Raw genomic sequence first — 16718 nt, 5'->3', positions numbered from 1 at the left:
AATCCCCCACTCAGGGATTATAGCTACATTTACTGAGTTAGCCATAAACCCCTACATTTTCAGGTGGATAGCAAACTGGCTCACTGACAGGATGCATGCTGTTAGGATAGGCATATCCACTTCTGATAAGAAACTTGTTTCTAAGGGTGTCCCACAGGGCTCAGTGTTGGAGCCCCTCCTGTTTGAAATATACTTCTCTGAAGTGAAGGCTAACATTGGGATTCTCTGGCTCACCGAGTTTTCTTAAGTAAATGATGCTGAAACCCCACAAACAGGCCTAAAAATGACAAACGACTGCTACCAAAACCATGGTCTGAGAGTAAATGCTAAAAGATGCATAATCATACCCTCCAGTAAATCAGATATCCCTGCAAATTATAATATAGATAGCATACCCCTAAAAGTAGACACAATGGTTAGGGACCTAGGAACACAGGTAGATAGTAACCTACACATTCACCACCAGATAACTGGTTGAGAGAAAATCCTTCTGTGTGACACAGCTTATGTGTAAAGGCATGGCATCAAGGTCAAAATAAGTCATAGTGCCATTGTACTTGGCCCTTATCAGGCCAATAATTGTGTACAATGCTGCCTTCTGGATGTACCTAACCAGACACTTACACCAATTGAAGCAGCCCCAGAGGTTTCTCATTAAAATAATGCAAAGCACATGTCTGATGCGGACCGACTAAAGGTGCTATCCCTTTACTGCATCCCATATCATTTATTGAGAGGTGACTTATGCCTGACCTACAAGACACTCTCTGATCCAGCCCTGATGAAAACGTTACATATTCACAAGAAACATATACAAGGGTCATGTGTTCCATGGACCTGAACCTTACTTGTGACTCTAACAGAACTTGCTGGAGGGACAGATTTGTATCCCAAAGGCTACCTCGTCTATGGAATAAACTTCCCATCTTTGTTAAACAAAGACTGTCTCTCACTCTCTTCAAAAAGAATTTTGATAAATTAATGGGGAACCATAAATTCACTCCCAGGTTACTGCCCATATATGTCATGAACAGAGGCAGTTTGTAAAATACCTCAGGACTCCAACACCCAAAGACCCACTACCCCATACTAGTCCATCCCATATTTGAGGAATTAAGATACAATATTGTCATATCCTGGATATTACTAACTAGGCTTTAAAGGCTCTTGTGCCATTAGCCTAGTAATCATCTATGAATCTATGTGTGTCTGATAGGCTCTACTTGTAGATGATGCAATGTTTGTGTCTTGACAACCTTGTATGTATATGAGATTTTAGCATCCAGTGAAACTGTGTATGTACATCTATCACATACTGTGTGTTTTCGGATTAAATGATTGTCTCTGAACATGAGACGTGCTACATTGTGTCAGGATGCCCATAAGCCAGCTACAGAAACATTCGGAAATTGCAGATCCATGTTGTCCAGGTCTGTATTTGAGTGGGATACTGCAGGATGTGGACTTTGTTTTATAGAGGTCCCCTAGGGTGGTCTCTGTGGTTTGCCATTAGCCTATGTTTGATTGTGCTAAGATTTGATAGTAGTGTTGTTTACTGTGCAAACTGGATGCTCTAAGCTTGTTTTCACACAATGACTGTTTTAGAGTCACCAAGTTACAGGTTTCAGTTCTAAGGTTAGTTTGTAGATAAGTTTTACTGTCTAGACACTTCTAACTACCACTATCTGGTGAGCAACTCCGTGCAAAAGTGCAGAATTTATGCCAGCAGAAAAGAACAGAAACTAACTACTAAGCCCTCTGGCTAATACAACAACCACACTTTTGAGCCCTTTTTCTGTGTTTCACAACTCAAACTAGGCAAATATCTTCTGCCAAATGATGAATGATCTCAGTCCTCTTAATGTGCAAACACAGTGAAAGAATCAAGCTCAGTGCTACAACAAACAAACTTAAACACTAGCTAGAATGCCCCACTTCAAGGTGGTTTCAAGGCAACCAGTATAAGAAACAAAAAGTGACAGGAAAATACGTTTTTTATAAAATATATTTTAATGCTCAGATTATACCAGATGAAAGGGAACTCTTAAATAAGGAGAAGCAAGTGCAATTTATAATAAAATACAAAACTTTGTCTAGCTGGCACTGTGTGCAAGTAAAACTTCCTCAATACATGGTATAGGTGGTGACTCAATACGTCTTACCTTTAGATGATGACAAAACAATTGCATATGCATCAAGAACTATTTCAACATCTGAGAGAATGTAGTTTTAAACAGATAAAGAAGTGATCACTTTGATTTTTGGAAAAATCAAACTCTAACAGTGCCTTTTGGATAGAAAATGCAAGTTGTCTACTGAACAAAAATCATTATTAATATTGCTTATGGAGCATAAGAGTTTATCTAAAAAGGCCATCAACCTGAATCAAGAGATGGGTTGCAATATGGCACTACTTTACAAAAACTATATATGGTATTCATAAAAAGAATAATTTGTAAGAAAAAAAGGAAAAGGTGTTGGGGTATAGGGAGCTAGATTTGAAGGAAGGATGCTACAGTACTCCTGTATAGTAAATTAATTGTATGCATTTTACAGAAATGAGTTGTAGGAAAGGCTTGGGAAAGCAGTGTTCAGGGAGTATTTGGGGTATAGTGGCAGATGCACTTTGCATCCTTGAAAAGAGGGTTTTTTTTTTTTATTTTAAGTTGAACTCAATGCAAATGACTTCTTTTTTATGGTAGAAGGAAAATATTTCCAGTATTCTGGGGCAATAAAGGAAATACTATGATCTATAATGGTCAATTGTGCTTGTGTGTTTGAAGATTATTTCCTGAAGAGGGACTTGATCTGAACTGAAAGTCTAAGAAATCGAGTATTTAGTGGCTGAATATGAAGGAAGAAGATTCCAATAGTGTATAACCATTTGAAGATAAAGGAACTTGGAAGTAGATAAAATGTAGCCATTTTGCTCAAAGATCCCTGATAAAACACTGAAAATTTGCCACAGGAACCAGTTTTATTAAAAGCCATAAATTTCAATGGTACCCTCTTACCCCATCCCACTAATCATTACCCTACCACCCAACCAAATACCCTTACTAAAAAGAAGGACGTTAGGGAAGGAGGGATGCATAAAACCACACCAAAAGAGGCCAAACACAACACAGCTTGCTCTTATAAACCTAATTCCCCCACTGTCACCCTTAACTTACTCCTACACTAAATCTATAATTTCCTCTTAAATAGTAACTCTTCCATTACCAATTAAAAACACCTCTACATCAAGCTGTAAAATACCCCCATCATCTTACTTCCTACCCCCATCAACAAAGGTGTCTCTGCATAAATACGTCTGAGCACAAACTATATTTGTCCAAAGACCCTTAATAAAAAACCACAGCAAAAATTAGCCTTTGCGACCAGTTTTGTTAAAAGCCGTAGATTTCAATATCACAAATAATTAAAATGAACATAAAAGTACTTCAGAGTTACAACCAGTTAAAGAACAACATTTATGTTTACAGGTTCATAGAAAAGTAATAGGCTAATGGCTCAAGAGCCCATAGAAGCCTAGCAAATTTACCCAGATTCTACCCAATTTTCTATCCCTAGAGGAACGATAACTTGGGTCAGCAAGCAGGGTTTTGACATTTTTTACAGACTGCCTCTGTCCATAAGGGACATGGCATGCCACCCCAGGAGTGAATTTGTGATTTTCCATCCATTGGTCTAAATTGTTCTTGAAGATGGTCAGGGAAGGCCTCTTTTTCACATGAAAAGGAAGCCTGTTCCAGAGGAGGGGCAATCTCTGGGACACATATCGGTCTCTCCAGCATGATCTATTCATGTCAGAGATCAGGTTTAAATCCTTGGAATGGATAATACTACATTTGCTCAAATGTCACCCTAGCAGCATCTGCACCTTCCTTACCCTTCCCAGTCAAAAAAATCATCCAAATAATGGACCACCATCTGAGTGGGGCTGTCCTTTGCCATATCCAGTGCAGTGTCACACTAAATTTCTCAAATGTAGTGCAAGCAACAGCACACCCCAAAGGCATGGCCATTCCAAGTAAAGGCCAAGCCTCCTGTATCGTTAGCAGTAATGAAACGTTGCCTTAATATCCAGTTTTATCAACTAGGAATTTGGAACATCTCAAATAAGATGCAATGTATCATCGATGGATCCATACTGCACTTGTGAATCTGAACTTGCAATAATATCAATTTCTGAATACCCTTCAGGATATGATAAATGATGAATAAGCATACATTTGCTTGGATTCTTTTTAGCCACTAAGCCCAAAGGAGATATACGATAATTCTCAAAAAGCAGCTCATCAAAAGGACCCAACAGTCTACCTGCCTCCAACTCCTTTGTCAGCAACTTTGGAACTACCCTTTCCTTTTCTTCCTTCCTACAGATTTCAAGTTATGGCATGACACCCCTTCTGCCCTAACCCCTTACATAACAGAAACCCCACTTGGTAAAACCTTCTCTCAGTTCATTAGCCATCCCAGCATCTGGAAAATCACCAAAGAGGGTAACCAATATGTGAACATTAATGGGTTAGTGGGAAAACCTGCCTCCCTAGCTACTGAATAAAAGGCATTGCTCCTCTTTGTCCACTAAAATTACTTCTTCCTCTGAGAAAGGGCAACTTTGAATTCTGCATAAAACAGTTTGACCCCTTCCTGTACCACCACTGATTCCTACCCAGCTCCTCCTGTTCCACCACTGACTCTTGCCCAACACCCCGTACCACCACTGATTCCTGCGCAGCTCCCCCTGTACCACCACTGACTCTTGCCCATCTCCCCCTGTGCCACCACTGACTCCTGCCCAGCTCCCCCTGTACCAACACTGATTCCTACCCAGCTGTACCACCACTGATTCCTGCCCAGCTCCCCCTGTACCACCACTGATACCTGTCCAGCTCCCCCTGTACCACCACTGACTCCTGCCCAGCTCTCCCTTCCTTATGTCACCACTTTGCTGCTGCATGATTCCCACGTAAGTTGAACATACATGGTTAAACCTACAAACAGGCCAGGAATATCTGTCAGCATTAAGTGCCCATCAAGTATTTAACCCATTCCCAGTTTCTCTTGCTTACCATGCACCTCCGGATTATTTGACATTGATTCCAACTGGATATCCCATCACAATGTCTTATCTACTGCTTTTTGTTTACAAAAATGCTGGTCATAACACAACCAGATATTACTAGCTATTATCTCTGTGCTTCTTGAATCATTAGAAAATATGTCAACAGAGGCAAAGCCTATGATATATCTTTCTCCGAACTCAGTGCCATGTAGTAAACAAACCCGTGACCCAGGTTTATGCCCAGAGCTTACCTGGCCTTCTTCTACCTAAAGCAGTCAAAGTAGCCACTAAGTCCTTAGTGCTTGGACCTTCCATCTCAACCAGCCTCTGCACAGCACAGGCATCAATCAGATCAAATACATCAACATAATCTCCCGTCTATATTTTCTCCTTCACAGTTAAGGTAATCTGAGGTGTAATAAACTCTCCAGTCTCTTCCATTAAAAAGGTCTGGTTACCAGCCAATCTCCTGGCTGTGCCTGCATAGCCAAAACCACCATGTAACCAAACTGACCAAACTCCTGCTTGACCTGTCTACTCATCGGTTCTGAAACAGCTGCATCTGCTCCAACACTCGTATCCCCTACCTGCAGCTGAGACCTCATCTTCTGCATCTGCCCTTCAAAACTCAGCTCTTGTAATCTGGCCCTCTCTAGCTCTTCCAGCATTTGTACCAACTCTGCCACCATATCAGCTTCCAACCCACTGTTACTGAATCACCAATCATTTGACCACTCACACAGTTACCTAGAGACACCTGGGGCACCGCCATCATAAGTGTACTGGCTATTCCCTGAGTTGTTCTTGTCATTTTCTTCAGTCTCTTTCATACAGCATTGGCAGTCTGCTCCTCTGGTGCCTTGCATCTTCTCCTATTCCTTGTCTGTAGCTCTGATAACAACTCTCCCTGTGACTACACTGGTATCTCAGCCTCTTGCAACCGCCCTTTTAATAACTCCTCCACCTGGGACACTATTCAAGTCCAATGCTCTGTCAGGGATTACACCTCAGTCTTCTGGAAAACAAACAAATTAAGCAACAAAATTAGACCTTTCCCTGCAGCCTTACATACACACACACACACACACACACACACACACACACACACACACACACTACATACCCCACCTCCCCGATTAACCTGATCAGTTAGGAATTTGAAAATAATAAAATGTACCTTTTGACACTGGTTGGCGCTCGCTAAATGACAATATTTATTGAAAATAAAAATGAATAAAACCAGATGATGTGTTTTCGTCCCAAACATTTAGACTTCATCAGACTGTATCAAAAAAGAATTCTAAGTTAAGTACTCATTAAAAACTAATTGAATAACCAATTACACATCTAATGACAGTACATCTAATTTCGATATGAGTGTAATTTTGACCTTTACACTAGATACACTAGCGATTAAGGATGTAATATGGAATAATTTGCATATTTTGGAGGGTGACCCAATAGTGAGTAGTATAATAACTGAAGAACCTGTTTTTGTGAATAAAAAAACAGACAAAAAGTATTTTAGAATATACTTCTAACATTAGAAAAGTTTCCACCATTCAAGTGATGAGCACTTTTTCTTGTAACAAGTGTAATCAATGTAAGTTCATATCTAATTCACCCTCATTGCTTGTCTCAATACTGATAAAAGTTATTGGGACCTGAATTACAGTAATTGTGGAGACAATAATGTGGTGTATGCAGCAGAATGTATGATATATCAACATTGCTATACTGGGAGCACCACTAGAAAATTAAAGTCGAGGATATATGAACATTGTCATACTAAAAAAGAGAAATAACAAGAATGCCTTATTTAAATATTCAATTAAATGTAACAATTTTAAAAGATTTATTTTTCATGTGATTGTCCTTTATGAACCGGATACTGGGAAGAGATGCTGAAAACCTTTTAGACTCTGAGGAATATGAATGTCAAGTGAAATGAGATGCCACATACAAAGCCAGTCTTAATTATAACATCAATTTCAAATGTGTGTTAAAGAAACAGAAACTGAGAAGGAAATTATATATATGTACATTAGTTTGGTTTTCTGTCACATTGTTGCATTGTTTATATATGTTTTGTTGATACTTGCTTATTATCGCAACCAGATTTGGGCCCTGCCACACTCTGCAATGGTTTCGCGAAACTAGCAATGTTAGTGTGGAAAAGGCTAGTGTCAAGTGTCATCTATTATTCTGTCAGCTGGTTTAGGACTTGCCAAGAGGAATAATGGTCAAATTTGTAAACCCGGGGAACATGCTCTCCCGGGCAGAGAGAATGAGCACTGCAGTACGGAGGGCTGCTCCCTCTCAGTCATGTGAAGGACGTGTGTATGGCAATGTTTGTACATCTTCACGCTACCCTGCAATTCTTTCACAAAACCAAGTATGCAGCAAACAAAACTTGATCAATCAACTTAAGAAATCTTCTTCATGTTTTACATGCATGTAAGGTTCTGGGGACAGAGACATCTTAAAAAAGAAAAGACCATTACACGCGGAGTGTAGGAAACAACAGTAACTCATTGTGAAGGCATTCATCCCTTCTGCTCTGTGTTGTAGTAATAATAATAAATCTTGTTTGGGAAATGTAACCCACACAATATAGGGACACAACTTAAAACTTGCTGTTACACCCCTTTTAGAAATTAGAGCCCAAAACCACTACTCAAACATTCCATTTGTTAGCTATGACAATTAAAGCGTGCGTTTGTAATGCATGCAGCCCAAAACCACTACTCAAACATTCCATTTGTTAGCCATGACAATTAAAGCGTGCGTTTATAATGCATGCAGATCAGGAAGAGGATTTTGTACATTTTTTTCTGTACCTGAAGGTGATGCAAACTTTTCCCTCAACAATAAGGACTTTTAAAAACACCTTACAGTGTTTCATGCCCTCACACAAGTTGAAGTATGGGAATTTCGCGACCGCAAACATCTGGTTGCGATAATACGTAAGTGTGTGTGTGTGTGTGTGTGTGTGTGTGTGTGTGTGTGTGTGTGTGTATGCATGTGCACGCACGCACGCGCGCGCATGTGTTTGTGATAGAGTAAGGGAGTGAGATCGACAAATGTCAGCAGCTGTAGTAAAGAGGTTTGCATACCTCTGTTCCTTTCAGCTGAAACCATCTGGATAATGCCTAAAATAAAGGGGGAACAAATGCTTAAAAATAGGAACAGATTTTAATTATTACTCTTAGAAAATTACAAACTTGCCTAAATACAAAGATTTGTGTTTGCATGATTTTTCTGAAGGAAATAAAAGTCTAAAACTCAAATGTATGTCATTATTTAGTAACTTCAATCTTCAATGACTGGCAAGAAACCAAACGCTTCAGGAGTAAGGGACCAAAAAATAAAGTAAATACCTGGATATTTTTTTAAAGTGTTATGTTTTGGATGTAAAATGTTTCCTCTAATGCCATTGATGTACACTACAGCAAGTTTGAATCATTAGGTGGAGGAACTACTTTATATCAAAAATATATATAAAAAAATAATGTAGTAATTAAAAAAAATAAGTAAGAAAACACAACAATTTTACAGACAGTCCATTCTCTAAGCACAGTAATGACCTCCATGGTATGTGTGTTACAATGGAAATAATGCCCTTCTAGGTTTGTAGAGGCCGTCTGCACAGCCCGGGTAGGAGTTATTTCCATGATAACACATACCAGTCAGAAATTATTGCTTGCTTAACTTTGAATTCTCTGATGTTTGCCAGAGTCTGATAAAGTCTGAATGTTTGGGATGAAAGCACTTAGTTTGGTTTTATTCAAGTAATTTTTATTTTCAAAAAATATTGGTATTTGGCGAGCTTCAACTGGTGCTGAATGGTACTTTTTATTCCTTTTAGCTTTCTTTTTAAGTTCCAAGCCATTGCCCAGCTTGCTTGTTGTTTGATACATTTAGGAATTTGAGAAACAGGAAGCAAATGAAACATTCAACGACATTCAGCATCTTACTCTCACCCACCCCTTTCCCTCTGCACAGCTAGATTTTATCAGCTAAGCCCAACGTAATGGGGTTTATAAAATAACTGGGCCACTGCCCGCATTGTGGAAGACTTGTTAACTAATAACTAAACACCATCTACCCAGTTCAAAACTGTGTGTATTTTAGTATACCTCATTTTATATCTGTCTATATCTTTCTATCTATATATATTTACCTATATCTATCTATCTATCTATATATATATATATATATATATATATATATATATATATATATATATATTTATATATATATGTGTGTGTGTGTGTGTGTGTGTGTGTTTGTGTGTAGATATCTTCTTCTTCTTCTTTCGGCTTTTTCCAGTTAGGGGTTGCCACAGCGGATCACCGCTTGTGAGTAAATATATATATATATATATATATATATATATATATATATATATGTATACACACACACAGGTTCCTATCAGATCACCGAAAGCCCATTTCACCGAAACCAAATCGCTGCAAACTCATTTCGCTGAAAACTCATTTTGCCGAAAACTCATTTCACCAAAAATAGTAAAGGCAGTGTATATGCCCTTTTCCCCACTGTAGTGCGACTCTGGAGTTAGAATATATAAGTAGGGGGGTTGGGGGGCACAGCCCCCCACAATGCAGGGGTGGCGTAGCCCCCCACCTAGCTTAGTTTTATATAGTAGTTTATAACAACATTAGGTGGGGGACTACACCCCCCACACCGCCCCTTCTTATATATACTAACTTCAGGGTCGCACTACAGTGGGGAAAAGGGCATATACACTGCCTGTACTATTTTCTGTGAAATGTGTTTTCAGCAAAATGAGTTTTCAGCGATTTGGTCTTGGTGAAATGAGTTTTGGTGAAATGGGCTTTCAGCGATCTGATAGCAACCCATACACACACACACACACACACACACACACACACAAACACACACACACACACACACACACACACACACACACACACACACACACACACACACACACACACACACACACACACACACATACACACATACACACACACACGCACACACACACACACACACACACATGCACACACTTGCATGCATGCACATATATAAACATAGGTTCATAGGTGTTTACTAGGCGAACAACCACAAAGGCCTTTATAATCCTAGCTATGCATCCCAAATCTCTGACAAGTCCTGATACCCTTGATAAGTGTAAGCATGGGCCTGGGAGATGAACTATTTACAGGTTACCATTTTGCACTAGAGACATAGGTGCCAAACCAGGGATGAATTTCTGGTTTCCCACCCAATTTTCCAAGTTACACTTGAATTTTGTTAGATAACAAAAAACAAAAGTAGAATAGTTCGAAGAGCAATCCAAAACACTTTATTCACTGTAGCACAAGAGAAAACTGTTGGTTAAGTGCTTTCATCACAGAGTGACATCATCAGAACCAAGAACAGTAAAGAGAAAATGCGTTTATGTATAAAAAGCCATCAAACAAGTGTTAAACCCTTACTCAAATTAAAGAGAAAACATCCACAAAACTGTGGATGCAACATTCTGCAATAAAGAAAATGCAGTTAAAAAAATGTGCAAAATAAAATGCAAAGATGTAAAACATCACAATAGTAAAATACAATAATAATAAAATATAGCTTTAGTGAATTTAGCCCTTTTTTAAGCTCACTAGAAATAGATATAGTGTCATTCAAACCCGGAAAATTGCAGGCATCAAAGTGTAACTGACAAAACATTTCCCTCTGCAGTAAAAATTCTGCCAGTCACCAGGAAAACACCAATCTTGACTTGCTCTAGTACCAATAATTTTAACTGCCTAAAACCAGCACACAGACCAGCATGTCTAGTCCGGGCACTTTTGTTGTCATTTTTCCTGACGCTGTAGTCATGCTGGTAAATTCTTTTATCAAGGGAATTGACAGTCTTTCCAGTATAGAAAGCCATTCAAGAGTCACACAGAGCAAGATAAACAACTCTTTCAGAATTGCAGTTAAACTTCCCCCATGGTAAACAGTAGTCAACCTGGACAGCCATGTGTCACCCGAGGATAAACAAATAAAGGGAAATTGATTACAGTGTCCACATTTCCTTGTAGTGGGTGGGCTGACCCCCCCCCCCCCAAGCCACCTGCATTTCCAGTAATGATTTTATATTCTTCTTCTTTTTAAAAGTAAATGATGGAGCAGCAGCAAAATGCTTGTTGATATCCACATTACTAGAAAGTAGGTACCAATTCCTCGGAACAATCTTCTGGATATCTCCAGTGTCAAGGGAATAATGTAAAACCATGTTGTGTTTGTTGTCTAATGAGCTGATACCATCCTACAAATGCACTAAGTCAGAAATAATAATAGGGGGATAACAGTCACCCCTGAGGGCCCATATCTCATCCTGCAATTTATTCAACAAGTCCTGTGGATATCCTCTATTAAGAAACATACTCCTTAAAAGATCAAACTGCTTCATGCAAGCACCATCATCTGATGTCAACCTAGAAATTCTAATAAGTTCACTCTTGACCACCCCCTTCTTTTGATGAAAAGAGTGGAAACTGTCGAAAGACAGAAAGGCGTTGCAGAAAATAGGTTTCCGGAATATTTCTTTTACAAAACCTCTACCAGGTAGCTTTGTAATCTATATGCCCAGATAGTGAATACTGTCTTCACTAACAGTGTGCGTAAACTCAAGAAACAAAGTTCTGGTAGCCAAGACTTCAATAATTTGGATGAAATTCTGATGGGAACTGTCCCATATTATCAATAAATCATCCAAAAATCTAAAATAGCCCCTACATTTATTAAATTCAGGGCATTTGAAGACAAAGTCCAGTTCCCAACTTAGCAGAACTATGTTGGCAAAGAGGGGGGCACAAGATGCACCCATGTCCACACTTGATATTTGTTTGAAAAACTCACCATCAAATGATAGGAAGTTGTTTCCAAGTACAATTTCCATCAGTTCAATGACCAAATGCACCCCCTCAAAATCAAGGCCACCAAATCTAGTAACCACCTGACCAAACCAATTCAATCCCACATCCTGCAGGATGACCATAAACAAACTTTTGATGAAACACGTTGCAAGCAAAATAGTACCACTGGAATTAACTCCCCATTAACTTGTCAATGAGATCCCAAGAATCCTTGACAGTATGTAGGAAGGAAACAAGATCTTCTTGAGTTTGTGATCAATAAATTTGGCCAGGGGCTCAGTTATTGAGCCTTGAGCTGACACACTAGGACATAGAGGTGGATTGTCCAAAGAAGAATGAATGATCGGAATTCCAAAAATCTTGGGAATAACAGGATGCTCAACCATCAAATAATCATAAACACTCCAAGTAATACACTCAAGTGCCAACAGTTTATCCAAAACTATCCTAATAGCTCGATGGATTTCATTAATTAAACGACAATGTGTACATTGGAGTCATTCAGCAATTTTTATAATCTCCCAGCATAGTCATGGGTGTCCATAATAACAAGACCCCTCCCCTTTGTCTGGTTTCATGCACCTAATGCCCCTGTCCTTAATATATTCATTAAGGAGTGCCCTTTCGTTAGATGTCATATTGTAGAAATTTTTCTTTTCTTTTTTCTTTGATTCCCCTTTCTCAGAGGACAAAGCCTGTTAAATGTCTCTCTCACACATCTTTTCAAAGACACCTAGAGCAGAGTGCAGGGTGGGATCAGTCACACTCTTTTTCTTTGGAACAGTAGCAGCATGCTGGTAAGATACATGATCTCCATAATTAGCCCAAGATTCAATTTCCTAGTAAATATTTTAAGATCCACAATGGTCTCCTCCACAGAGGCTTTACTAGCTGGTATAAAGTTAAACCCTTTCATGTTGTAAAATAAAAAATGAACACTCATGTTAGTGAATTTTCTTCCAAATGGAGTGTCTACATACAGTCATTTGAAAGGGATCTTGAAGTTAGTATATATAATTGGTAGGGGGTGTGGGGAACACAGCTCCCCATGGGGAGTGCAAGAGAGCTAAAAATAGAAAAAAAATGTTGTTGTTTTTGTATGTTTACTCATATGAGCATTCACTCTAAAGTGATTGCTCATTAGAGGTTCAGTCATGAGTGCTTTCTCTTTAATGAGACACATATATATATATATATATATATATATATATATATATATATATATATATATATATCTACAGAGAGAGACAGACAGAAATAGATATATAGTTATGTGTGTGTGTGTGTGTGTGCACACATTGCACAATAAGTGTCCATTACAACAGACCTGCTGACTTCTCTTCCCTTTCAAAATCACTCCCCAAATCATTGTATTATTGCTGTCAGCAGCCAGCGAAATTCCATTGACTCACCAAAATACTCTTCAGTTGAAATACATGCTGGCATTTCTCACATAGTATTCTTTTTATGGACAACTGCTGAGTGGTAGACGTGCTGTATATTAAATAAATGAAATACTCCGTCTCTTATTAGTATTGTATGCAATAATTATTAAAGGACTCTATCATGTTAAATTTAAATACATCTCATGTACTCAAACCAAAGTAGAGTTCAAGTCAAAATTCCTGGCATCCTGTCTCAGCTGACATGCTGAACTTTCTTGTAAGATATTTTGGATACCTTATATATCAGCAAGCAGACTTATGCACTGTCAATCACTCCTGAACTACAAGTGATTTATTGACAAAGTCCCGCCTCAGCAGCTGAAGCTTCTCTCACTCATCATGAAGGCATGAGGGAAGGCAGGTACTTAGTCAAGGATTTCTTTAGTCAAAGCACAAAAGTGCTGTATCATTCTAAGTTTCCAACAGAAATATTAACAATTACAATGTCCAAATATCACATAAAATCAAAATCCATTCTTGATTGATTGCTAAAACCAAACTAGGTCAATGATCATAACAAGGAGGCAGACAGATGTAGATAAATAGGCTAACAAGGACAAAGTGAGTAGGAAAGAATTGCCCATTACTTGTATAGAAGTATGGGAAAAGAAAGTGAGATGGAGTAAAGATATTAAAAGTTGAATTTTGGGAAGGAGAGAACATTTTCTGTTAGTAGATGGGTATACTTTCCACCACTGTGTATGCTGTTTTCTTGTCACTGCACAGCGGCTTCATGGCGGATGTGCCAGACTTTGTAGGTATGCACAACCATTTCAAGGTTGCTCTGAAGTTTGGGTCAATGACTGATTCTTATGTAAGAGGGTACAGGGCAGGGGAACACCCATGGTGGCTTATTTACTTCCTCATTTGCATATATCAGCAAAAGATGACAGTAAGGCATTTTCCATAATCACTAACATTACGTATTCTCTCACAAGCTCATTATAACAACTTGCTCTAAGTGTAAATTGCTTTAAAATTCTGCCTGAATTGTTTTTATCCTTTACACTTGTAGTGATTACTGTTTCTGCCAGATCCCTTAACCTCGTCTTACTCTGGTTCATGGAGTGGGCATATGTTAAATAAGTGCCTATGACATTTTGTTCTCCAGCTCTAAGTAGTTTGCAGCCAACAGAGCATTAGCAAAAGACTTTAAATATATCTACACCGCCCCCCCCTCCACACACACAGACATACATACAGGATAAGAGAATGGTCTTCTGGGATATCACTCAGCTTTCTCCTTTCCTTCCTGCCTGGCCAGACTGATGCAGCAGCTGTGATACCGTAGTGCAGGTAGTCCAGATTCTGTGGTACTGTAGTGTAGGTAGTCCAGATTCTGTGGTACTGTAGTATGGGGTAGTCTAGATTCTGTGATACCGTTGTGTAGGTAGTCCAGATTCTGTGATATCGTAGTGTAGGTAGTCCAGATTCTGTAGTACTGTAGTGTAGGCAGTTCAGATTCTGTGGTAGTGTAGTGTAGGTAGTCCAGATTCTGTAATCACTTTTGAGACAGAGGCTTATCCTCAAATTCCAGCTCTGATTGGGAACTAACAGCCCGATGTGTACTTGTGAAGTTTGTGTTATTTTCAAACTTTCTTCTTAATTTGGTTAAGTTGTAATATCCTTTACTTACATTTCAAAACAACTGCTTAAAAGTCCATATAGTAGCTAAAGGCTGTGAAGGTACAGAAATCTAAAAATAGCACTGATTATTGGTCTCAAAATGTGGGAGGCAACTGAAAATATTATCCAGCTTTTTGAAAGGACATGTGAGTGCAAACATAATACAATTGAGGATAAAACTGTACTTCAGCAAGGCCCAATAATTTGTCATGGACAACTTATTGATATTTCTAGCCCTTGTATCCTTGCATCCATTATTATTTACTTGGTTATGTAAGAATGAAAAGTTTTAGCCTAATGGAGAAAGATACTTTATATAGGGGAAAAAGGTGGATGTTGGAAAAACTTGTGTACAGGTGTCAGTTGCTATAGGATTGTAAGGGAGATTAGAGACTATAAGGGACAAAGCAAACCAGTCAACTGCACCTATTTTGAGGGTATGTACATATTTTCATACTTGATTTTCCCTTTCAAATGATGTCCCTGTTTTTTGGAAGTGCATTCCTGTTTTCATGCCTTATTTGCCTTTCACATTTTTCTGAATCCACCCTTCCATCACACACAGATTTGAAGCTGCTTAGTACACAGAAAACCTGAATAAATGATCAACATACCGTTAGCATCAGTGATTTAAAGATGTCCCTCATGTTACATCTCCCTTTTTCAGAGAAGCAAAAATAAATAACTTTATGAGGTAGATTTTTATAATATCATTCATTAAAGTATATGCTTTCCAGTGTCTTTGACAATAAGCTTACATTTTTGTGTCATTTTTGCCACAGGCATTTTTTTTTACTTTTTTAACTTGTGTTTCTAAGTTTTATCCCACAATCTTGCTAGAAATAGAAAGAGGCATATGTTATTCAGTATACAAATTTATTGCTAATTAGGCACCTATATGTTTGGTGTCATGCACCTACTTTTCAAGAGCACTTGTATCTGTTGTCAACATCTCCAGGTAGTGAGTTGCAGTAGTAAGTTTTGTCTGGTAATGGGCACCTGTTAGATTAAATTGTGTGTCAGCTTGATAGTATAATATTTCAGTGAGTGATATGGAAGGTAAGCAGAACAATGAGGAAAATAAGTGAGACTTACCGTCGTTATGTTACATTCTGTGCTGTTGGATTTTATGGAAATGTAAATGATGTTGTAAGATATTGTATGTTTCTGATAAACTGCTTCCATTACATGTATTTTTGTTTTTATCTTCCTCAGATTGAAAATGATGATGATGAAAAGGGGACACCAGACACTGTGACTGTATTAAGTAACAGCCAGGAACTAGATAGTGGTGTTGGCCGTACTGATGAGAGCACCCGCAATGAAGAGAGCTCTGAGCATGACATTCTTGGGGATGACCAAACTAGCACCACAAATACCACCAACACACCAGGCAGCTTACGCAAGTTCCGCTTCAAGAGTGACACCCTGCAAAGCCGGGATTTCCACTTCAGTACTGACTCCCTGCTAGCAGCTGATGGCATGAGTCTTGGAGACATGCCAGGACTGACAGAGGAAGAATATGAGAGGTACCGGGAACTTCTGGAAATTAAGTGCCATTTTGAGAATGGAAATGAGCTGGGACTATACTATCAAAGAGGGAATGCCCTCGATGTCAACAGAAATGAAAACATTAATCATGAGATGGCCAAGCTT

At 38.7% G+C, this 16718-nt stretch overlaps 1 protein-coding gene across 1 annotated transcript in view; it reads left to right on the top strand.

The window, feature by feature from the left end:
• Nucleotides 1-16718, top strand: part of PDZD4 (PDZ domain containing 4) — a 671734-nt gene that overhangs the window by 652759 nt on the left and 2257 nt on the right. Inside the window, exon 7 of the mRNA XM_044080016.1 lies at nt 16278-16718. This exon is cut by the window's right edge and continues 2257 nt beyond it. Coding sequence (XP_043935951.1) covers nt 16278-16718 — 441 coding nt within the window. The remainder of the gene's footprint in view (nt 1-16277) is intronic.

This window comes from Protopterus annectens, chromosome 8.part0, assembly GCF_019279795.1.
Source record: "Protopterus annectens isolate FY-2018-M chromosome 8.part0, PAN1.0, whole genome shotgun sequence".
NCBI classification, from domain to species: Eukaryota; Metazoa; Chordata; order Ceratodontiformes; family Protopteridae; genus Protopterus; species Protopterus annectens.
This window is presented reverse-complemented; position numbering and strand designations above follow the sequence as displayed.